Source organism: Geotrypetes seraphini, chromosome 4 (assembly GCF_902459505.1).
Source record: "Geotrypetes seraphini chromosome 4, aGeoSer1.1, whole genome shotgun sequence".
Lineage (NCBI taxonomy): Eukaryota > Metazoa > Chordata > Amphibia > Gymnophiona > Dermophiidae > Geotrypetes > Geotrypetes seraphini.
Window position 1 is genome coordinate 318043673 of NC_047087.1, and position 24492 is coordinate 318068164.

The following is a 24492-nucleotide window of genomic DNA, read 5'->3' on the forward strand; positions in this document are numbered from 1 at the left end:
GACCAGTGGTCCATCGTGTCAGCAGGCCCAATGGTCAAAGACCAGCGCCCTAACGGAGACTCTTGTTGATCAGAGTTAGAATTTAGTAACCACCTTTATGAAGAAAGTGGTGTAGAACAGGTACAGCTTGATAGAAACAGCTTACATTGTATCAACAATATAAGAACATAAGACTTGCCATATTGGGACAGACTGAAGGTCCATCAAGTCCAAGATCCTGTTTCCAACAGTGGCCAACCTAGGTCTCAAGTGCCTACCTAGCTAGATCCCAAGTAGTAAAACAGATTTTATGCTGCTTATCCTAGGAATAAGCAGTGGATTTCCCCAAGCCATCTCGATAATAACATAAGAATTGCCGTTGCTGGGTCAGACCAGTGGTCCATCATGCCCAGCAGTCCGCTCACGCGGCAGCCCTTAGGTCAAAGACCAGCGCCCAAACTGAGACTAGCCCTACCTGCGTACGTTCTGGTTCAGCAGGAACTTGTCTAACTTTGTCTTGGATCTCCGGAGGGTGTTTTCCTCTATAACAGCCTCCAGAAGAGTTTTCTACCACTCTCTGGGTGAAGAAGAACTTCCTTACGTTTGTACAGAATTTATCCCCTTCTCAGTCTCCTCTTTTTTCAATGCAGTGATACATATTGTTTAAAGTAATCTGTAAATTACATTACATTACATTTGTGATTTCTATTCCGCCTGTGCCTTGCGGTTCTAAGCGGATTACAGTTAAAAGAGATCAGGACATTACCGAGAGAATTACATTACAACGATTTAAGTAAATTACATGTTGTGGTATAGAAATACAAGTATAAGATATCTGGATTTATCGATAGAATAACTTGACAGGGTTCAAGTAGTTACAAGGATCAGTGGGGAAAACAATATAGGCAACTGAAGAAAGATACCTAACTTTGAAGGAATCAGTTGAGTGGATACCTAAGGGAGATGCTTATTTAGGAGAAGGTTAAATGGATACCTAAGGGAGATGCTTATTTAGGAGTTTGGATATTTTTGGTAAATGAGGTTCAAGGGGATGACTAGTGTGTTATTTGCTGGGGAGAGTGCATGTGTGATTGGGGAGGGGAATATTAAGTAAGGACGTGTTTTTTGAAAAGAAATGTTTTGATTTCTTTCCGAAACACTTTGATGTCTGTTGTTTTGATCATCAGTTTGGTGATGGTGGGGTCAATTTTCGCTGCCTGAGTTGCTAGAAGGCTGTCGTAAAGTTTCTTACGTCGGGTACCATTATGAGGGGGGAAGGTGAAAAGATTCTGAGTTCTTCTTGATCTGGGTAGTCGGTAGCGGCAAAGACGGTTGTTCAGGTAATTGGGGGCCCTTACCATGGGTTACTTTGAAAAGTAAGCAGTAGAGTTTGAATTGAGTTCTTGCTTTTATCAGAAGCCAGTGAGAGTCTACATAGGTGGGTGTGACGTGGTCGAATTTGCTCTTTTCAAGGAAGAGGCCCGTTTCTCTAATCTCTCACTGTACGGAAACTTCTCCAGCCCCTTAACCATTTTAGTCACTCTTCTCTGGACCCTTTCGAGTTGTACCATGTCCTTCTTCATGTACGGCGACCAGTACTCCAGGTGAGGGCGTACCATGGCCTGGTACAGCGGCATGATAACCTTCTCCGATCTGTTCGTGATCCCCTTCTTAATCATTCCTAGCATTCTGTTCGCACTTTTCGCCGCCGCCACACATTGCGCAGATGGCTTCATTGACTTGTCAAACAGAACTCCCAAGTCTCTTTCCTGGGGGTCTCTCCAAGTACTGCACTGGACATCCTGTATTCGTATATAAGATTTTTGTTACCCACATGCATCACCTTACACTTATCCACGTTAAACCTCATTTGCCATATCGCAGCCCATTTCTCGAGCGTGCTTATGTCATGTTGCAGGTCTTCGCAATCCTCCTGAGTCTTTACTATTCTGAATAACTTTGTATCATCTGCAAACTTAATCACCTCACTTGTAGTACCAATTTCCAGGTCGTTTATAAATATGTTGAAGAGCACGAGTCCAAGAACCGAACCCTGCGGCATTCCACTCGTGATGCTTTCTCATTCTGAGTATTGTACATTTACTCCCACTCTCTGTTTCCTATCCGCCAGCCAGTTTTTAATCCACGTGAGTATTTCATCCTTGATTCCATGGCTCGCAATTTTTCAAAGTAGTCGTTCATGCGGAACCTTGTTGAACACCTTCTGAAAATCCAGATATAACAATGTCAACTGGGTCACCCTTGTCTATCTGCCTGTTTACTCCCTCGAAGAAGTGCAGCAAGTTCATCAAGCAAGATTTTCCTTTGCTGAAGCCGTGCTGGCTAGTCCTCATCAGGTCGTGTCCGTCAAGGTGATCAATGATGCGGTCCTTTATCAGCGCCTTTACCATGTTTCCTGATACCAAGGTCAGACTCACCGGTCTGTAGTTTCCCGGATCTCCCCTCTAACCTTTCTTGAAGATCGGCGTAACATTCGTCACTTTCCAGTCTTCCGGAATCCTTCCTGATTTGATCGACAGATTGGCTATTAGTTGAAGCAGTTCAGCTATAGCCCCTTTCAGTTCCTTGATTACCCTCAGATGGATGCCATCCAGTCCTGGGGATTTATCGTTTTTAAGCCTATCAATCTGCCTGCATTCTTCTTCTAGACTGTCAGTTTCCCATCTTCGTTTCCTGTGTGTAGCCTGTCGGCTTCCGGTATGTTGTTTATATCCTCTTTGGTAAATACTACGCAAAAAAATGTTCAATTTCCCGTCTTCGTTTCCTGCGTATAGTCTGTCAGTTTCTGGTATATTGTATATATCCTCTTTGGTAAATACAGACGCAAAAAATGTGTTCAGTTTGTCGGTGATGGCTTTGTCCTCCTTTAGTACTCCCTTTATTCCATGGTCATCCAACGGCCCCAACACTTCCTTCGCAGGTCGTTTCCCCTTAATATGTTGAAAGAACGGCTTGAAGTTTTTTGCTTCCTTGGCTATTTTTTCCTATGAACTTCTCCTTTAGGAAATTATCCAAACCTTTTTAAAACCCCGCTAAGCTTACTGATTTCACCACATTCTCTGCCAACAAATTCCAGAGTTTAATTACAGGTTGTGTGAAGAAATATTTTCTCTGGTTTGTTTTAAATCTACTACTTAATAGCTTCATCGCATGTCTTCCTAGTCCTAGTATTTTTGGAAAGAGTAAACAAGTGATTCACATCTAACCTTTCCACTCCACTCAGTATTTTATAGACCTCTATCATATCACCCCAGAGCTGTCTCTTCTCCAAGATGAAGAGCTCTAGCTGCTTTAGCTTTTCCTCATAGGGAAGTCGTCTCATCCCTTTTATCATTTTCATTGCCCTTCTCTGTTGTTGTTAGGTGCCACTGACTTGAGTTTGAGTCCTAGCAACTTGATGAATTGCGGATCTAAAAAGAAATCGGTTTTGTGCTAGTCTGGAAAAATCCGCCAGCGTCATCCCCGTGGTTGTTTTCAACCTGTTCAGGCATCTGTTTGCAGGCCACCCTCTTATCCTGGTTACTTCGATCTTCCCAAACGTGACGCCCTTCTCTGTACCTTTTCTAATTCCGCTATATCTTTTTTGAGATACATTGACCAGAATTGCACCCAGTATTCGAGGTGTGTCATATAATAGAGCGATACAAGGGCATTCTAACAGTTTCATCTTTTTTTTCCATTCCTTTTCCGATAATTCCTAACATTCTATTTGCTTTCACATTGTGCTGAAGGTTTTGTGTTGGCATAATACACAGTTCGAACCTCAGGTAAACTTGGTCTCATTCTAGTAATCGCAATAAGATGACGCTTGGGACTTGGATTGGCCATTGTTGGAAGCAAGATTCTGGGCTAGACAGGCTATTCTTATTTATTCATATAACAGCCAAATACAAATGATAAGCCATAATAGGCAGCATAGTAAAACATTCAAAATTGACACACAGGACGTCAGCAAAATAAAAATGAAGCACTTTAAGAGGCACATATTAAAACACTCAAACACAGATACGATTGCTCAGTGAAAGTTCGGCACCGACTGAACATTAATGCCTAGAAGTGCAAAGAATGTATAATAGTTATTGACAGTGTGCCCAGCTTGTCCTCTGCAATAGAGAATGGCACAGGACAAGTTTTTCCCCGTCTTGTCCCTTTTCTGTAAGCTCTGCATTAACCGCACAAGTCTAAAAGTGGACAGAGCTTGCAGGAATGGGAAAATGAGTTCCCGCAGGAACGGGGAAAAATTTGGCTTCATGTCATGCTCTACTCTGCAATTACAGCACAAAAGCCTTCCATCCTCTTGAAGAAGTGATAAATGCACCCGAGCTTACTAACCCAGTGTTCAGTCTACACCCAATCATCATCTAATTCTCACCCCGTAACAATAATATGGCAAGCAGTTAGCACATGGATCCGTGTGCGCTGTCATACCAGCATGGTGCTTGGGTTTAAGATGGTTTTAAGAAAACCGCATGGCTGAAAATACATTCACTTAAATGTGCACCATGCTATGTGTTCCCCGGTGAATAGTTTGCACAGAGTTAGGATTTAGTAACCACCTTTCTGAAGAGATTCAGCCAAGATGGAGGTTTCTTCAAAGTCTCATCTACCTCTAAAAGGAAACCTCGATTGTCAGGAACCACTCTAAACCAGATCAAAATCTCCTAGAATCTCGGAAGCAATCTGTTAGATGACTCCATAGCAGAGGACCTAGAATAATCTCTTGAGAAACTTCTCCAACTCATCTTCAAACAAGGGTAATTTGCTAAGACATTTCAGAAGCAACATCAGCAGACCAATTTCCTGGGTGCTAAATCATTAACAAGGCTGTTGCCATATTCAAGTGGAAAAAAATGGCCACTGCCAATGACACTTCCGCTAGTTGGAAAGATTCTGCAGGAGATGCGTGGATGTGGTGTCCCTCTTTACAAAAGCAGGGACAGTGAAGTGGGACATTGTAGGCTGGTAAGCCTCCCTCGGGTGCTGAACTAACGAAGATGTTGCCAAACGAAAAGACAGTGAACCGCCTAGAATTAAAATAATTCTACTTATCTTTAAAACTTTAGCATGCGGCGAACCTCAATTCATATCTAGACTCTTGATACCTTATAATTCACAACGCTCACTTCGTTCCTCCAACCAGAATCTTCTTTCAGTACCTTCCCTAAAAATCATTGGTACAAGAAGGGCCGACATTTTTTCAGTGACAGGCCCCCTATGGTGGAATGCCCTTCCCCAATACATTCGTGATGAAAAAGATATTTTAATATTTAAAAAACTTTTAAAATCTTATTTATTTAGAGATGCTTTTAATGTTTAAAGTATAGTAAATTTAAAACTGCTGAGGTTATTATTCCCCTTTACCTATTGTTATTTCCTTTATTCTACCCCAAACAAAAATTGTAACTTTTATCTTTTCCTTCCCAACTGTATGTTTGTTCAAGTTAAATGTTCTTTTGTTAAATTGTTAATCCCTTTTTACTTGATAAATTTTTGCTATGTACATCGCTTAGTAATTATAATAGGCGATTAATCAAATTGTGTTAATAAACTTGATAAACTTGATGAATTCAACGGGTTGTAAAATCATGCCAAACCAATCTGATTCATTTAAACTAAACCTTAAGTTTATATACCACATCATGTCCACAATCGTAGAGCTCGGCACGGTTTACAGGAGTTTAGTAAAAAGAAGGAATTCCATAGTAAAGGTTACAAGAGCTTAATATAAAGAAGGTTTACAGAAACTTAGTGTAAAGAGGGAACACCGTAGTAAGGGTTAGAGGGAAGAAAGTGTTACATTTTTGAGAATAGCCAAGTTTTCAGGTGTTTTCGGAATAGTTGGAAGGAGCCCAGATTCCAAAGTGGGGTAGTAAGGTTATTCCAAAGCTCTGTGATTCTGAAGGAGAGAGATGTCCCTAATTTTCCAGCCTTTCAACGAGGGGAAGGATAGCTTAAATTTTTGGGTGGATCAAGGCTCGAGGAGTTCCAAGATAGTGGAATAAGGGGAGGAAGGATGCCGTGTAGGATCTTAAAAGTTAGGCAGGCACATTTAAAGTGAACCCTGGAAATTACTGGAAGCCAGTGAAGTTTGGACTGGTTTGGAAACTGGTTGACTGACAGGTGACAGAAGATGGAGGTGAATAGCGGAGTGCCTCAGGGACGTACTGGGATCAATTCTGAAGGGTTATAAGAAAAGATTTCTCTTTTTATGGCTGACACAAAATATTTATTCAATTTTCTCTACTGTTCTCCCAGGAGAGCTCAGAACGGCTTACATGGATTTATTCAGGTACTCAGGCTCACAATCTATCTAATGTACCTGGGGCAATGGGGGCATTAGGTGACTTACCCAGGGTCACAAAGGGCAGTGTGGGTTTGAACTCAAAACTTCAGGTTGCTGAGGCTTCAGCTCTAACCACTATGCCACCCTCTCTCCATCCATCAAAGTGAACACTAAAGAGGGATAGAAAATATGAGAAAGGATCTACAAAAATTAGAAGAATGGTCTAAGATCTGGCAGTTCAAATTGAATGCAAAGAAGTGCAGAGTGATGGACTTGGGATGTATGAGATAGGGAGTGAGAGACTGATCAGCATTGTTCAGGAGAAAGACATGACAAGGCATAGAAAAGAAGTGTTAATGCCCCGATACATGTTATTGGTGAGGCCAAAAGACTTGAAGTGGCCCTGAGACAAAAATGGTAGGGGGTTTGTGCCAAAAGACAAATAAAAAGAGACTTGAGGAACTGAGAACGGATACCCCAGAGGAAAGGAGAGATGTTTAAATACTTGAAAGGTATTAATATATAAACAAATCTTTTCCCGAAACAGGGAAGCCGTAGAACCAGAGGATGTGAATTGAGATTAGAAGGTGATAAACTTAGGAAAGTGGTCTTTTTAGCTGCATCATCTATTTTAGGTAATTTAAACCTATCCTTATCCAGAAACAAAACTGGTTATAACCAAGACATGAATCTCTTGATGCAAAACACTGCACTTGGAACTTCCCATTCCACAGACAGATTTGTGCCTAGGAAGACTTAGTAGATTTCTTAATAAGACTCAAAAGAGGATCATCCAAAGCCCTGCTCTGGCCCGAGAGCTCTACTAAAATTTTACATAGTAACATAGTAGATGATGGCAGATAAAGACCCAAATGGTCCATCTAGTCTGCCCAACCTGATTCAATCTAAAAATTTGTTGTTTTTTTCTTCTTCTCCTTAGCTATTTCTGGGTTAGGTCCAAAAGCTCTGCCCAGTACTGTTCTTAAGTTCCAACTACTGAAGTCTCCGTCAAAGCTCACTCCAGTCCATCTACACCCTCCCAGCCATTGAAGCCCTCCCCAGCCCATCCTCCACCAAATGGCCATATACAAACACAGACTGTGCAAGTCTGCCCAAAACTGACCTTAGTTCTTCAATATTTACTATTATTTTCTGACTAGTGTTTAAGCCCGTTACATTAACGGGTGCTAGAATATATGTCTGTCTGTCTTTCTTTCTTTCTGTGTCTCTCCCTGCCCCTGTCTCTCTCTTCCTTTCTTTCTTTCTCCCTCCCGCTGTCTGTCCTTCTTTCTTTCTGTCTCTCTCCCTGCCCGCTGTCTTTCTGTGTCTGTCTTTCATTCTAATGCGCTGCCTGCCTGCCTGTCTTTCTGTCTCTCCATGGCCCCCTTCTGTCTCCCCTCCCCCAAAGCAAACCAAGATTGCTCCCGGGCCCCCTTTCCCTCTCCACTTCCCTGTGCAGCAGCAGCAGCATTTCCCGCCCTTCCCTGTGCAGAAGCAGCATTTCCCGGCCTTCCCTGTGCAGAAGCAACATTTCCCACACACACACACACACTCTTCCCTGTGCAGCAGCAGCATTTCCAGGCCTTCCCTGTGCAGAAGCAGCATTTCCCCCATACACACACACTTCCCTGTGCAGCAGAAAGCATTTCCCACCCTTCCCTGTGCAGCAGCAGCATTTTCTCCCCCCCCACACACACACTTCCCTGTGCAGCAGCAGCATTTCTCACCCTTCCCTGTACAGAAGCAGCATTTCCCCCCACACACACACACTTCCCTGTGCAGCAGCAGCATTTCCTGGCCTTTCCTGTGCAGCAGCAGCATTTCCCGCAGCCTCCTTCCCAGCCGCCGCATTTAAATTCACAGAAAAGCGCCCGCTGTAGCGCGGCGCAGCGCTTGTCTATGAATTTAAATGCGGCGGCTGGGAAGGGGGCTGCAGGAAGGTTTTGGCGGTGAGTGAGCCGGCAAGAAGGTTTTGGCTGTGAGTGAGGGCGGGAGGGGGATTCGCCGGCTGTGCTGTGGCGCATGCGCCTCAAGCTGTCGCCACGGACGGACACAGCACATGTCAGGTCCCCACATCCTCCTAAGTGCGCATGCACGCTTAGAGGATTATTAATATAGATTTTAGATCCTCTGTGTTTATCCCATGCTTTAATAATTTTTTTTTTTTTTATATACCGCCTAACCAAAAAATAGTTCTAGGCGGTTTACATCAAATAAGCACAAGTCATACAGTGGAGAGTAATTTTAAAAGGAAAAAACAATTCAAAACAAAATACAATAAATAAGAATTGATCCTACAGTAGAAAATATGATTTAAAAGCAAAATGTAATTTAAAAGAATGGTTCTAAGCAGATTACAATAAATAAGAACCGACCATACAGTAAAAATACAATTTAAAAGAAGCTACATTGCAAGACAGAAGCATAGAATTATTAAACGAAACAACCGTCACCGTTTTCCTCTCCACCACCTCTTTTGGGAGCGCATTCCAGACATCCACCACCCTCTCCGTAAAGAAAAATTTCCTTACATTGCTCGAGTCTCCCACCCTCAGCCTCAAATTATGTCCTCTGGTTTTACCATTTTCCTTTCTCTGGAAAGATTATGTTTTATGTTAATACCTTTCAAGGATTTGAACGTCTGAATCATATCTCCCCTGTCCCTCCTTTTCTCTAGGGCAGGGGTAGGGAACTCCGGTCCTCAAGAGCCGTATTCCAGTCGGGTTTTCAGGATTTCCCCAATGAATATGCATGAGATCTATTTGCATGACTGCTTTCAATGCATATTCATTGGTAAAATCCTGAAAACCCGACTGGAATACGGCTCTCGAGGACCGAAGTTCCCTACCCCTGCTCTAGGGTATACATTTTCAGGGCTTCCAGTCTCTCCTCATACATCTTTTGTCGCAAACCTCTTATCATTTTCGTCGCCCTCCTCTGGACTGCTTCAAGCCTTTTTGCGTCCTTTGCCAGATATGGTCTCCAAAACTGAACACAATACTCAAAGTGGGGCCTCACCAACAACCTGTACAGGGGCATCAACACCTTCGTTCTACTAGTTACTCCTCTCTTTATACAGCCCAGCATCCTTCTGGCAGTAGCCACCGTCTTGTCACACTGTTTTTTCACCTTCAGATCTTCAGACACTATCACCCCAAGGTCCCTCTCCCCTCCATGCATATCAGCCTCTCCCTTCCCAGCATATACGGCTCCTTACGATTACTAATCCCCAAATTTATTACTATGCATTTCTTTGCATTGAGAAATTAAGGAATTGCACCATGGAGACTTTCTTGATGGAATTTCCCATACTGGGAGAACAAAAAACAGAGCTATTGAAAAAGGTCTCACAAGAACTAAGAATAGCCTTACTGGGTCAGACCTATGGTCCATCCAGTCCAAGTCACAAGTACCTGGACCTCCCCCCCCCAAAAAAAAAAATAAAAAATAGCAGCATTCCATGCCACAGATCCAGGGCAAAAAAGTCCCTAGAATGAAATGAGCTCTACACTGCTGTCTCGAGGGCTCCCAGCTGGCTTCATGGCACCCTGGATAGGCTAATCCACTCCTCGTTTTACTCCCATGTCAAATAGGGGGATGGGACTTGATATACCACTTTTTCTGTGTGGTTTTACACATCAAAGCAGTTGAAATAGGGCAATGAAATGTTAAGGAGCTGCAGTGGGAATCCAACTCACAGCCTCAGGCAGCTGCTCTAACCACTAGGCCATTCCTCCATTCATAGTTCCAACTTCCCTATGAAAATTAGGAATAAGGTCCATGACAAAGATCCTATAAATGCCAAAAAAGAAAGACAAATACTTCATGCAAAACAATCTCTTAAATCCTGAAACTGTTTCAGAGGCAGCAATAATGACCTCCAAAGCAATCATGAATCCCTTGGGGACTGGTGAGTTGTTAGGGCAGGGGTTGGTAACCTGCAGCTCTTCTTGCGTATGGCTGCAGCTCTCCAGGCCCTGATCCTTTAATCTCCCTTCCAACCCCATGATCCCACCCCCCCTCCCTGGCCAACCAAGGTACCTGGTGGTCCAGTGCAGTCACCTCACTCCTGCTTTCTCATGGCTGCCTTCTAAAGTAGCTGCCGCAACCTTTCGCAGCTGCTTGTGGCATTTCCTGTTGTACCGCGAGCTGCTGCCATTTTAGAAGGAAGCCGCGAGGAGGAAGGAGTGAGAGGGCCGCACTCCTGCCAAAGAGACTCCCGCTGGATCACCAGGTAACTCAGTAGGTCCGAGTGGGGTTGGGAGGGAGATTAAAGGGTCAGGGCCTGGAGAGGGAAGAGAACCTTGGCTATGGGTTGGGGAGAGGGGCAGGGGAGGGAGAGTGGAATGAGAGGAGCAGAGACCTGCGAGGGGTTGGAGTGAAAAGAAGCTATACCTTGCAGCTCTTTGCAAATTTTGGGTCAAACATTTTGCATAAGTTGGCTCTTTGCTTTAAAAAGGTTGTGTTAGGGGGTTGTCAGTAGCTGTCTTCACTCAAGCTTCTCTTCATTCTCTCTCTGCCCTGTACCTGAGTTTCTGAAGGTGCTGCCTGCTTCGCACATTGCCGCACAGAAGAAAGAGGTCCTGGTTAAAGACAAATCATTATCACATCTAAATCTTTGCATATCTGCACACTGATCTAGCTCCTCTGCCTGACAGAAAAGGAAAAATAATTAAAGAAACACACCAGCTTTCTGCCAGATTACTTTCTATATGCACAGATCTCTTTGAAGAAAGACAGTTTTAAAAACAAGCTAGTAGGGTTGCCAGCCATTTCTTTATCTCTTTTCTTCTAAGTAAGAAAGCTTATTAGCAAGCTTTGAACTTAAAATCACATTTATAATAATGTGCCATCAACAGTTTTATAAGCTAATTAGAAAAAAAAAGGATTAATTAATGACTGGCTGCTAATAAAATGGCATTCATGAAGAAAGCAAGCAAGGTGTGAAGCTTCATCTAGTACCAATTAAGAGCTAATTACAAACAAATTATATATGTGTTTTGCTGTGGGCTTTAATTTACTAAAATGGTTTTAATTAAAAGAGAAAACATGCTGATTAATTGAACGGCTGAAAAAATCTACAGTCTAAATTGTGCTTTGGCTCCCTTTAATGAGGCTTGCTACAGTGGAAGTCTTTTGTTAAGGAAAAGATACACACAGCTTAAACCAGCACTACGCCATCAGTCTGGCGGCTGAAAGACTGCAAACACCACCGTCACTCCCTAATCTAATCTTCCATTTGTGAGTCGCACAAACCTATACAAGCTCAAGGCAACAGATCAAAGAGGAAGTGGGAAAGTAGTAGGGGGGGCATGGAGAAGCAAGGGGTGGGGCCTAGAAGTAGGGGGTGCTATACAGAAGCTGAAAACAGTCAAAGAGGTGGGTCTTCAGGTTTTTCCTGAATGCGGTGTAGTCTGTCTCTTTCCTGATTGCTTCTGGGAGGTCATTCCAGGTTTTTACACCCAGATAAGTCAGCATAGAGTGGAAAATTTGCTTGTAGTGGAGGTATTTTGTGGATGGTAGGTTTAGTTGAATTCTGTTAAGGATTCTTCTTGATGTCGACCAAACAGTAGAGAATAGTTGGATGAGAGGGGCTGCTGAGTTTCCGTACAGAATCTGGTGTAGGATACATGAAGTTTTGAAAATTATTTGGGATGATATTGGGAGCCAGTGTAGGTTGTGATTGAATCATTTGTAGATTAGTCTAACGGCTGTATTCTGGATCAGCTGCAGTTTATGGATAAGAGTGGTGTTGATGCCAAGGTAGGCGGAGTTGCAATAGTCCAGTTGAGGTAAGACTATCATCTGAACGATCAAAGCAAAGTGATGTGGGTGGAAGTATGGTCTTGTGAGTCACAGTTGACATATAGTGTAGATGGTCTTTTTCCGAAGGTTTGAGATTTGTGGTTCCATTGTGAGAGTGTCGTCTAAGATGCAGGCGAGTACCTTGGTGGATTTTTCCGTTGTGCGAATGATGCTTGATGAAAGAGTGAGGTTAGATATGGCATTCTGTTGTGCGGTGCGGAAATCAATGGCTTTGGTTTTGGTAGCATTCAGTTTCAACTTGTTATTTGTTGCCCATGTTTGGATTTTATCTATAGTGTTTGAGATTTTTTCAGCAATATTAGGATGGTTATTGGTTATGGGGATGAGGATGTCATCGGCATAGGATAGTACAGTTTCATCTTCCATTTTGATGTGTCCCAGCGAGCTCATGAATAAATGGGGAGCCTTGTGGGATGCCACAGAATGTCTTCCAAGGGCTAGAATATACTTCTTGTTTTTTGACCGTGTATAAGACTATATCAAGTAGGCTGTTTCTTTTCTTTAAGTTTCAAGTTTATTAAAATTTTGATGTTCCGCTTATCGAATTTCTAAGTAGAGTACAAGTAAATTTACCAAGCATTAATACTCATCAATTGATTTTTATTCATTCCAGATATTCTCCACTTTTACGTCCAAATGTTCTGAGGTCGATGCACTAGAGCTGCACGTCTTCTATCATGAAACCGAAACCATGTGATGCAGTAACCTAATGAGATGCTAATTTCAATTGTGTAGAACTTGCAAGCTAATTGGGGGAAGCCTGCCAGACACATGTGTGCAATGATTCTGCGGTGAGGGTGGCTCACTTTTGTGGGCCTGTGGTTGAGGAAAACAAACTGGGTAATTTACTAATTAAGGTGGAAATCAGTAGAGATTATTACATCCTAGCCCATGACTTTCTAATTTCTTCAAAAGTCTTTCATGAGGTACTTTGTCAAATGTCTTTTGAAAATCCAAATACACAATAATCATCTGGTTCACCTTTATCCACATGTTTATTCACCCTTTTGAAAGAATGTAGTATATTGGTGAGGCAAGATTTCTCTTGACTAATTCCATGTTGGCTTTGTCTCATTAATTCATTCTTATGTATATGCTCTGTAATTTTGTTCTTTATAACATCCAATTATGGATTAAGAACTATTTAAAATATAAAAACAGAAAGTAGGGTTAAATGGTCAATATTCTCAATGGAGAAGGGGAGATAGTGGGGTTCTATAGGGCTCTGTGCTGAGTCTCCTGCTTTTTAACATATTTATAAATGGTCTAGAGATGGGATTAACTAATGAGGTAATTAAATTAGAACATAAGAATTGCCGCTGCTGAGTCAGACCAGTGGTCCATCGTGCCCAGCAGTCCACTCATGTGGTGGCCCTCGGGTCAAAGACCAGCACCCCTAACTGAGACTAGCCCTACCTGCGAACGTTCCGGTTCAGCAGGAACTTGTCTAACTTTGTTTTGAATCCCTGGAGGGTGTTTTCCCCTATGACAGACTCCAGAAGAGCGTTCCAGTTTTCTACCACTCTCTGGGTGAAGAACTTCCTTATGTTCGTACGGAATCTATCCCCTTTTAACTTTAGAGAGTGCCACTCTCATTCTCCCTACCTTGGAGAGGGTAAACAACCTGTCCTTAACTACTAGGTCTACTCCCTTCAGTACCTTGAATGTTTCAATCATGTCCCTTCTCAATCTCCTCTGTTCGAGGGAAAAAAGGCCCAATTTCTCTAATCTTTCACTCTACGGCAACTCCTCCAGCCCCTTAAACTAAACTAAACCTTAGGTTTGTATACCGCGCCATCTCTGGAACCAGATGACACAAAGTTGTCAAATTGCAAGAGGATTATGAAAGAGGACCTTGCAAAAACCAGAAAACTAGGCATCAAAATAGCAGATAACGTTTAATGTGAGCAAGTGCAAAGTGAGGCATTTGGAAACAAGGAACCCAAACTATAGCTATGTGATGTTCATATTAGGAGTCACAACCCATTAAAAGAATGTAGCTGTCATCATTGATAAATACATGGAAACCCTACAAACAGAATGTTTGGAATTATTACGAAAAGGAATGGAAACCAAAATGAGAATGTTATAATGCCTTTGTATCGCTCCATGATGCAACCATACTTCGAACACTGTGTGCAATTGCATCTCAAAAAAAGATATACCAGAATTAGTAAAGGTACAGAGAAGGACAATGAAAATGATAAAGGGAATTGGGACAACTTTCCTATGAGCAAAGGCTAAAGCAGCTAGGGCTGTTCAGCTTGGAGAAGATTATATTTGATATACCGCTTGTACATGAGTATAAAGCGGTTTACAAAACTAAATACATTAGGCACTTTGGACTTCACTCTCTGTCTCGAACGGGCTGGGAGGGGGGGGGGGATATGATAAAGGTCTATAAACTCTTTAGCCTTTCCTCATACTAGAGGAGTTCTATTCCCTTTATCATTTTGGTCACTCTTATTTGAACTTTTCCTAGTTCCATTATATCTTTTTTGAGATATGGCAACCAGAACAGAATGCAGTACTCAAGGTGAGATTGCACCATGGAGTTATACAGAGGCATTAGAGTATTCTTGGTCTGATTTACTACCCCCCTCGTAATAATTATTAGTATCAGCTCAGTAGTTCTCTGTCTCCACCTGCTGGCAAACTCAGTATCTGGATCGGTCTGGCAGGACTATAAGGAAACTATCTTTATATAATGTATTAAACTTTTCAAACAGCAGCATGTAGGCTGCTACTATTCCTGTTTTTATAGCACTATCAGACATGTGCAGCAATGAACAGATACACATTAAAGCACAGCTCGACAAATCCCAGGTATGGGCCTTAAAGTGACGGACTGAATCAGGAACTGGATGAGTGGAAGGTGACGGAGGGTAGTGGTCAGTGGAGATTGCTCTGAAGAAAGGGATGTTACCAGTAGTGTATCTCAAGTTTCTGTTCTTGAGCCTGTTCTTTTTGACATTTTTGTAAGCGATATTGCTAAAGGGCTGACTGGTAAGATTTGCCTCTCTGCAGATGATACCAGAATCTGCAATAGAGTAGACACCCCTGACTGTGTGAAAAACACAAAGAAGGGTCTAGTGAAGCTTGAGGAATAGTCTGAAATTTGGCAGCTAAGATGTACTGCTAAGAAATGTAAAGTCATACATTTGGGCTGCAGAAACATGAGGGAATGGTACAGTTTAGGCGGTGAAGAACTTTTGTGCACTGAAGAGGAGTGGGACTTGGGTGTGATAGTATGGGATGATCTTAAGGTGGCCAAACAGATTAAGAAGGCGATGGAAAAACCTAGGAAGATGCTTTGGTGCTTTGGGAGAGGAATGGTCAGTAGGAAAAAGGAGGTATTGATGCCCCTGTATGACTCTGGTGAGACCTCGTTTAGAATATTGTGTACAATTCTGGAGATCACATCTTCAAAGATATAAAAAGGATGGAGTCGGTCCAGAGGAAGGCAACTAAAATGGTTAGTGGTCTATGTCATAAGGCATACAGGGACAGACTTAAAGATCTCAATATGTATGCTTTGTAAGAAAAGCAGGAGAGGGGAGATATGATAGAGACATTTAAATACCAATGTGGCAAAAATATGAGATGAGTCTCTTTCAATTGAAAGGAAACTCCAGAGCGAGAGGGCACAGAATGAGGTTAAGGCTCAGGAGTAATCTAAGGAATACCTTTTTAACAAAAAGGGTGGTGAATGCATAGAATAGTCTCCCAGTAGAGGTGGCGGAAACAAAGACTGTGTCTGAGTTCAAGACAGCATGGGACCGGCACATGGGATTTCTTAGGGAGAGGAGGAGATAGTGGATGGGCCATTTGGCCTTTATCTGCCATCAGGTTTCTATGACCTTACAATGCAGGTGTAAAGAGCTTTAGCCTATAGGAAGAGGAGATGCAAATGTTAAGAGCCTTAGCCAATCGGGAGAGGAGGAGATAGTAGATGCTGTGGATGGGTTATTTGGCCTTTATCTGCCATCAGGTTTCTATGACATCACAATGCAGGTGTAAAGAGCCTTAGCCTTTAGGAAGAGGAAATGCAAATGTTAAGAGCCTTAGCCAATCGGGAGAGGAGGAGATAGTGAATTCTGCGAATGGGTCATTTGGTCTTTATTTGTCATCAGGTTTCTATGTTTCTAATTGGAAAGGGATTCCAACCCCACTTTCACCAAATCTCACTGGGAATAATGTCGGTAGGGTGGGAAAGGAAAATCAAGAAAGGTATTAAGCGTTAGTGCTTAAATTTTTGGACTGGCTCCTAGTTTTAATGAAAATTTATCAAGGCCTGTATTAGACAGAGTCCTTGCTCAACAGAGCTTGCAATATAGTAGAGAATGACATGGGGGACAAATTTTTCCCCATCCCTGCAGGACCTCATTTTCCCATCCCCGCAAGTTCTTTTCTGGTCCTTGCTCCATTCCTGCCAGATCCATCCTCATCTGCACAAGCCCCAAATACTTTAAAATCATAAGTGTTCCAGTCTTGTGTGGTTAAAACAGAGTTTAATTAAAAACCTAAGAAACAATTGTTCAACAAATGACCCTAGTGATCATCAAATAGCTAACATACAAGATAATGGAATACCAGCAGATATGATCTGGAGCTCCTTTAAAGACTTAGATTGGAATAATTATACCAAACTATATAACAAATACTCTAAATCATATTGCGTTCTGGACTCATGTCCCCCAGAAATTATGAAAGCGGTACCATTAGAATTTAAACTATCGTTGCTGCATTACTTAGCCCACAACCTAAAAAATGGGAAGTTCCTCACTAATAACGGTCACATAATAATAACCCCAATCCTAAAAAATAGTAAAGAATCATCAGCTCTAGTAACCAACTACAGACCAGTAGCATCCAATCCATTTATTGTAAAAATCATGGAGGGATTGGTACACACCCAATTGATGGAATATCTTAATCAATTCTCTTTCCTACATGAAACTCAATCCGGTTTTAGACCTTTATTCAGTATGGAGACAGTAATTGCGGCTATCTAGATAATCTGCGTCTATTATTTAGCAAGGGCCTCAATGCCCTTATCATGCAATTCGATATGAGCTCTGCCTTTGATCTAGTAGACCATGGGAAAATGCTACAATGCCTAGACGCTATTGGTATCAGGGATGAGGTGTTGAACTGGTTTTGTGGTTTCCTTATGTCCCATACCTATCAAGTACATTTCAATTATGATCTCTCCGATTCCTGGAGCAATCCATCCGGTGTGCCGCAAGGGTCACCGCTATCCCCATTGCTTTTCAATGTCTACATGTCCTCACTGGGCGTGCAATTAACCCAGCTAGGGATAAAATTATTCAGTTACGCAGATGACTTTACGATCATCATCCCATTTACTAACTCTATCTCGGAAACTACTCCCAAGGCATCAGAAGCTATAAATCTGATGGAGCAATGGATGACTGACTTCAAGCTCAAACTTAACTCTGAAAAAACAAAATTTTTCATTGCTTCACCACATCCGCTTGACACCAAAACACCACTCTGCATCAATAAACTTAGTTACCCTATTCATTCTACCATGAAGATACTGGGTGTAACTCTGGACCAATGCCTAACCATGAAAGACCAGGTGGACTCCTTAATCAGAAAGGGTTTTTTCATTCTCTGGAAACTTTGATCCATTAGAGCATATTTTGATATGCCAGAATCCTGGTACAATCCTTCGTACTAAGTCAACTTGATTACTGTAACATCGCCTATTTAGCAATTTCCCAAAAGAATATGCAACGTTTACAATTAATGCAAAATGCAGCGGTCAGACTAATCATTGGGCTAAAGAAATTTGATCACGTGACACCCCACTACCGGCAGTTGCATTGGCTACCGATGGAAGCACCAGTAAAGTTTAAGTTCGCCTGCCTCTGCTTTAAAGTACTATACGGACTAGCCCCTAAATACATAGCTGACCTTTTCTCCTTCTCAGCCAACAGACACAAGAGAAGCTCACATTCGAACTTCGTTTACCCTCCAGTTAGAGGCTGTAAACTGAAAAAACACCATCAACATCTTCTCTCACATCAGGCAGCGTTATGGGGTAAAGATCTAGAACAATTGCTCTCACCCACTACTTTTGAGGAATTCAGGAAGCGCCTAAAAACATATCTGTTCCTGAAATATCTAGACAATTGACCCGTACATCTCTTTCTCCTCAATAACGGTTCTCTTGACCTATTAACCACTTTCTTTCATCTCTTTTAAGTTCAATCAATTTGTACCTTCTTTTAATCTTATGTAAACCGCATAGAACTTCACGGTCTTGCGGTATATAAACTGTTATTATTATTATTGTTATTACTTACAGGAATGGGGCAGGGATAGCGACAATACTCATGGGGACGGGACAGGGAAATTGAGTTCCTGAGGGGACAAATGTGTCCCTGTGTCATTCTCTACAATATAGTAATACAGGCTTTGGGTCAAAATTAACAAGGCACAACTGGGCAGAACCAGAAGCAGGTAGTTTTAGCTGCTATTAATGAAGGAAATGGACTAATTTAAACTGAGTAAAATTTCAGCAGTTAGACCTATGCCTTAAAAAGTTCAAATAAGAAAAAGTAAAATGGGTGGCATTAAGAAAATCACATTTGGTCTTCGATGCTGAGGTACTAAATCCAGTCCTCAGGATGTATCAAGCTAGCGAGGTTTCTGGGATATCCAAAAATGAATATACATGAGATGAATCTGCATAAATAAAATCAGAATAACCAAATTGGTGTCATGCATATACATTACAGATATTCTGGAAAGCCAACTGGCTTGGTGAGAGGAGGGGAATCCCCATGAGATGGTTTGGTCAGAAGCATCCGAGAAACCATCTTTTAAGACAGATAATTTAGATAAACATAACATCGTGCTTCTGAACCGCGTAACCATAAGTTCTACGCGGTTTACAAAAGATTATAAACTAAAGACAATTTAAGAATGGCAGAAGGAAATTATTTCACAGTTGAGTTCTGAAATGTTTGTAAGAACAGGCTCCAAGCAATAACAGTCGAAATTCTCCGTCATGCCGTTTGTTCTCTTTGCCTTATACTGAAGGGTCTTTGGCATTGCCTTCTGTTGCTGAGATCCTTGCTTGTTTTGTTATAAAATTAAATAAAAATAATATAACTAGGCTATTTCAGAAATAAGTACTGTGTTGATTTAGATATCTGCACTTTGTTTAGATACTAAATAGGGCAATTTTTTTGTCTTTTATTATTATCATCACCTGTCTTGAGCTCTTGATGTGTGACGGTGTATATAAAATTATGTACAGGTATCTCTCATGCATATTTCATCGTGAGCATTCTGACAATATGTCCTACAAACCGGACTGAGAAACCCTTGCACTAAATACATTTGCAAGCACTACACCTTCACTGTGCATATTACTGAAGAAAGCCTGAGACCCAAGCAACAGGCAGTCCCTGAAGATAAGGAGGATCAGAGTGCAAGTTAAGGGCACAAGCTCATTTTCAGCAAAATTCTTCATATGCAACAGAAATGCTCCGAAGAGATTAGCACGTGCAACTTTGTGCATATTCTGTCTCCAACCTGCCTCACCCCTTTTATGTGTCAACCTTGGGGACCAAATCATCAAAGCTTTCCTCCCCTCCCCCAAGGGGAACCATGCATTAACTTGCAGAAAAAAAGCTTTATTGCTCCCTTGCTAGACATGCAAAAACCGTGCATAAAGATAAATGGAAATGTTTGCTTCTTATGTTATTGGGTGCAGAAATCAGAGGTGAAAAAAGAACCACCACCACATTGTCTGGTTGCAACCCTAAAGGTCCACGTTCCAGGACGTCTGCTTCATTCAGGTAACCAGGCACTTTTTTGACGTTCCAGATTTCAAGCAAATTAGATTAGAGATGTACAGGGAGTGGGACTCGACCTTTATGGAATTGAGAATGATCGAGGCCTTGAGTTCATTTAGAAAACTTTTAAAAGCACTTTTTTTAATGCTCTATGTTTTGAAGAGTAGGATGTTTTAATGTCATATCTGTTCTATGTACAGTGGTACCTCGGTTTACGAGTGCACCGGTTTGCGAGTGTTTTGCAAGATGAGCAAAACATTCGCAAACTTGGTGCCTCGTAAACCGAGCTTGCCTCACTGTACGAGCGCCCCCCCCTGTGATCCGGCATCCCCCCCAGTGATCCGGCATTCTCCCCGCTCGCGTTGCCCCCCCTCCACCGCAATCCTACTTCCCCCCTCCCCCGAGCAGTCAATGACACCCTTTACCGACTTGGCACCAGTGCCGGTGCCCGAAGATCCTCCCTCTTCTGGCGCGGCCTGGGCTGGGCGGTGCGTTGGAGATCCTCCTTCTTCTGGTCTGGGCTGGGCTGGACTGACTTTGAGCATTTGCGCATGCTCAAAGCCTTCTGGTCTCGCTCTCAATCTCGGAAAGAGCGAGACCAGAAGGCTTTGAGCATGCGCAAATGCTCAAAGCCAGTTCAGCCCAACCCAGACCAGAAGAAGGAGGATCTCCGACGTACCGCCCAGCCGCGCCAGAAGAGGGAGGATCTTCGGGCACCGGCAATGGTGCCAAGTTGGGTAAAGGATGTCACTGACTGCTCGGGAGGGGGGAAAGTAGGATCGCGGTGGAGGGGGGGGCAACGTGAGCGGGGAGGAAGCTGGATCGTGGGGAGGGGTTTGGAACAGCGTCGGATTCGTCAAGGGGGGGGGATAATGGAGCAGTGCCGGTAGCCTCGTGGGGGGGGGGGGAGGAGGTGGAACCAATCAAAGCAGTTTCCCTTACTTCCTATGGGGAAACTTGCTTTGATATATGAGCAATTTGGTTTACGAGCATGCTTCTGGAACGGATTATGCTCGTAAACCAAGGTTCCACTGTATATTGTAAACCACTTAGATTTGCAGTATAGAAGAAATTTTCAAATAAATAAATAATTCTGCTTCTTGTGTCACTGGGTGCAGAAATCAGAATTAAAGAAAAAGAAAAAGAAAAGAAATTAAAAGTGTCTGCTGGCAGCAGCAAAGAAAACTGTTGAAAAGTGAATGACTGAGCTGGAAAATGAAGGCAGCAGAAAGGAGGTGGTGGAGTCCCATTACTCCCTAGAAGAACACAGGAAAAGCAGCGCTTTCTCCTTTGTGTGGCTTAAGTGCCTGCAGGACGGACTCCCAGTCGAGTCCTGCTTTCATGAGTCTGATCGATACCAGATAATTCCCTGCTGGTATAGCTCAGCTTCTGATGGCAGGCTTTAGAGGCCTTGTCTTCCACATTTGGCTCCATATTTCCTAACACTGTCGCTACCTTGTCAGATTTTGCCAGCTTAGAAATGTTAGACATGAAAAATTTGTTTCACTTGTTAAGAGAGGAAATGGCTTTCAGAACGGCAGGATCTGTGCCTGACAGCAAAAGCTTTATCTACGCACTCCAGTCGCTGCTTCTGAAAGAGAAAATAAACCCCCTGCTGCTGAGTGGAGACTATCACACCCATTTCCACCCAATCTCTCAACACTGTACGTCACAGGTTTGCAAGCAAAGGCTGTCCCATAGGCAATACAATGATTTTACCATCATGAGATAATAGATCCTTGCCAGTCCACAAATGCCTGCACTGCCATGCTACTGGAGTTCCAATAAGAGCTTCATCACTCCAACAGATCTGAATCCCCTTCTGTCCTATCTCATCCATCCCCGGGAGATCTGCTTGCCCCCATGAGCACTAAAGGGATAGAGTCACATCACTCCCTATATTTTATGTATTTATTTAAAAACAATTACTAGATGGGTAACAGAAAAACATATATAATACATTTTTTTAAAAATGAGAAGCACAAAATACAATAGAAATAAAAGAGTCATCTGCAAATGATTATAAACTCTCCAGGACAGTAGGATTATCTTCATTCTACATATACACACCAGCCAACGACTTCACGGAAAAGCTACTGAATCGGGCTCCTATTTCTAGGAGATGATTTGGTATATAAGACTAAGAATTAGATTAGATTAAATCAGATTAGCTTCCGTGAACAAGTAAGCTTTGGAAGTGATTCATAATGTCCTACAATTCAAAGGGAAGAAAATTCCACAATGTAAAACGTACTTGGCTGATATTCCTCGTGGCAGACAATTAATACATAAAGTAGAGGCTAATAATAAAGGTACTTTGCTGTTGAAAACCTTATAAAGAAGTGCCTAATTTGTATTTTATCTGTATCCTAGAACTTTTTTGGCATGGCGGTATATAAGAATAAAATTATTATTATTAAACTGCAGAACTTGGTAATGGAATAAGCAATCAAAAAGAAATATGGTGTTTTTTTCCATTCAAACAGCATCTCAAGGCACTGGACCGTCACTGCACCCCCTAAACCGAAAAGTAGCCAGGCTTTGCAGCGCACAAGGGCTGCAGACATTTCTCTGCAGAATAACTTCCATGGCTAAAAGGGAAGATGGTGGTTGGAAAGAAGTTTAAGACGCTAGATCAAAATAAAATTCACTACAATTTGCAAACTAAAGAGTCAGACTGAAGAAACAACTCAATTATCTGATTAGCACCTTAAAGAGTACAGATGGAACGAGATTAAGAAAAAAACTCTTCCCTAGGATGAAAATGAGAATAATAACTTGAAACAATGGGTATTAAAGTGCAGGTTTTGATTAGGAAGCCTCTAAATACGATGAACTGCTAGTTTTGATACGGGAATGAACCATCCATCCCGGAAGCAGCCTCCCATCTCACCCCTCAGGGCTCAAGCACATCGCTGTCAAAAAGACCACAAACAGTACATGGAGGCCGGAGGACTGCTTCAACTGAACACTTTGCAGAGAAGGCATGACACTTACCTCACGAGTGGCTAAGGCGTCACTCAGCTCCTCTGCTTTTTCAATATCCCCTCTGTTCACAGCCTGATCTATGCTGGTTTCAAGGCCAGACTGGGGGAAAAAAAAGAAATGAACACTATATTATATGTAATCTCTCTTTCCTGGTTACTATCAAGGTTCATGCCCAATCCCAATCCACCTTTATCCAAGGCGGCTCACAAATTTCCATACATAATAAAAGAAACATTATAAAAGACATACGTCAATTAGAGGAAAATACAAAGTCACAGTATTATATCATTCTTCAATTTAGTACACCGCTTTTCAATAAAAACATAACTCAAAAGATCGTCTTTTATCCCATGGCTAACTCCTAAGCAATCACGACCTTCAAACCCTCCCAACCCCCCGTCGGGTCACACAGAAACTGGGTAATGCATGTCAAGTAGCTCTTGACCGATCAACCTATTGTTTGCTCTGCCACAAAACCAGCCCATGGAAGAAGAGGGGTTTGCACAGGGCCTTTCCCATCCCATCCGCAGGACATTCCTACACTTCTGTGGAGAAAGCGTCTTCTCATTCTTAATAATTTAGAGAGAAATTCATTTCCATCTAATTGCCACACCACCTTCCTTACGAAGGTTAAGTTGCCTGTAATAATATTGCATGAATTGCACCTCATGTGCTCAGCGAACACTGGAGTAATAAATAAAACATTAGACAGACAGGTTTAAGCCTGCTGTAATACAAAATTTTATCTCCTCAATCCCCAGAGCCCTTGGAAGCCAAATGTGAAGTGTCTGCTCCTGCTGATGTGAACCATGTCAATTACCAAGTGGATCCTCTGCTCTCAGATCTTATCTCCCTCCAAAACCTCCAGTCTGGCATCATGCCACTTCACCCATTCCCCAGCAAGTCACATCCACACGTGCTACAAAAAAGCAGAACTGCCGCTGAAAGAAAAGTGTGTTCATGAAGGTTTGCTTAGAAAAGTTTTCTAGTGCTCACCATTCGGAGAGTATGAGACTATTTGCTATTCAACTTGAAAGGCGAGCAACCCTTCCATTTTCCCCAGTAAAATGTGTCATGTGGGATCTCTGCTCAGCACTCGCTCTTGCTGTCACTTAAGAGTTAGCAACACATCCACAAAATCGGTGACATAAAGAGAAATGAATGGCACTAATCCAAGAAAGACAGCAAGGAGTCCCAAAGGGGTGCCAATATAGATGGTGGCGGCAAGTATTGCTCACAAGAGTATAACAGTTGCCGTACAGCGAGAGATTGGAGAAACTGGGCCTCTTCTCCCTCGAAAAGAGGAGATTGAGAGGGGACACGATTGAAACATTCAAGATACTGAAGGGGATAAACTTAGTAGATAAAGACAGGTTGTTCACCCTCTCCAAGGTAGGGAAAACGAGAGGGCATTCTCTAAAGTTGAAAGAGGATAGACTTATGGAAATGTTGATCAAGAACAGATTGGACATGATTCTGGATGACGAAGGACTAAGGGATCCCCACCAGCATGGCTTTACAAAGGGAAGGTCTTGTCAATCCAATCTGATAAACTTCTTT

At 42.3% G+C, this 24492-nt stretch overlaps 1 protein-coding gene across 1 annotated transcript in view; it reads right to left on the minus strand.

The window, feature by feature from the left end:
- The window catches only part of FAM204A (family with sequence similarity 204 member A), a 72165-nt gene that overhangs the window by 22678 nt on the left and 24995 nt on the right, over positions 1–24492 (minus strand). The window contains exon 6 of the mRNA XM_033943288.1: positions 22942–23031. Coding sequence (XP_033799179.1) covers positions 22942–23031 — 90 coding nt within the window. The remainder of the gene's footprint in view (positions 1–22941; positions 23032–24492) is intronic.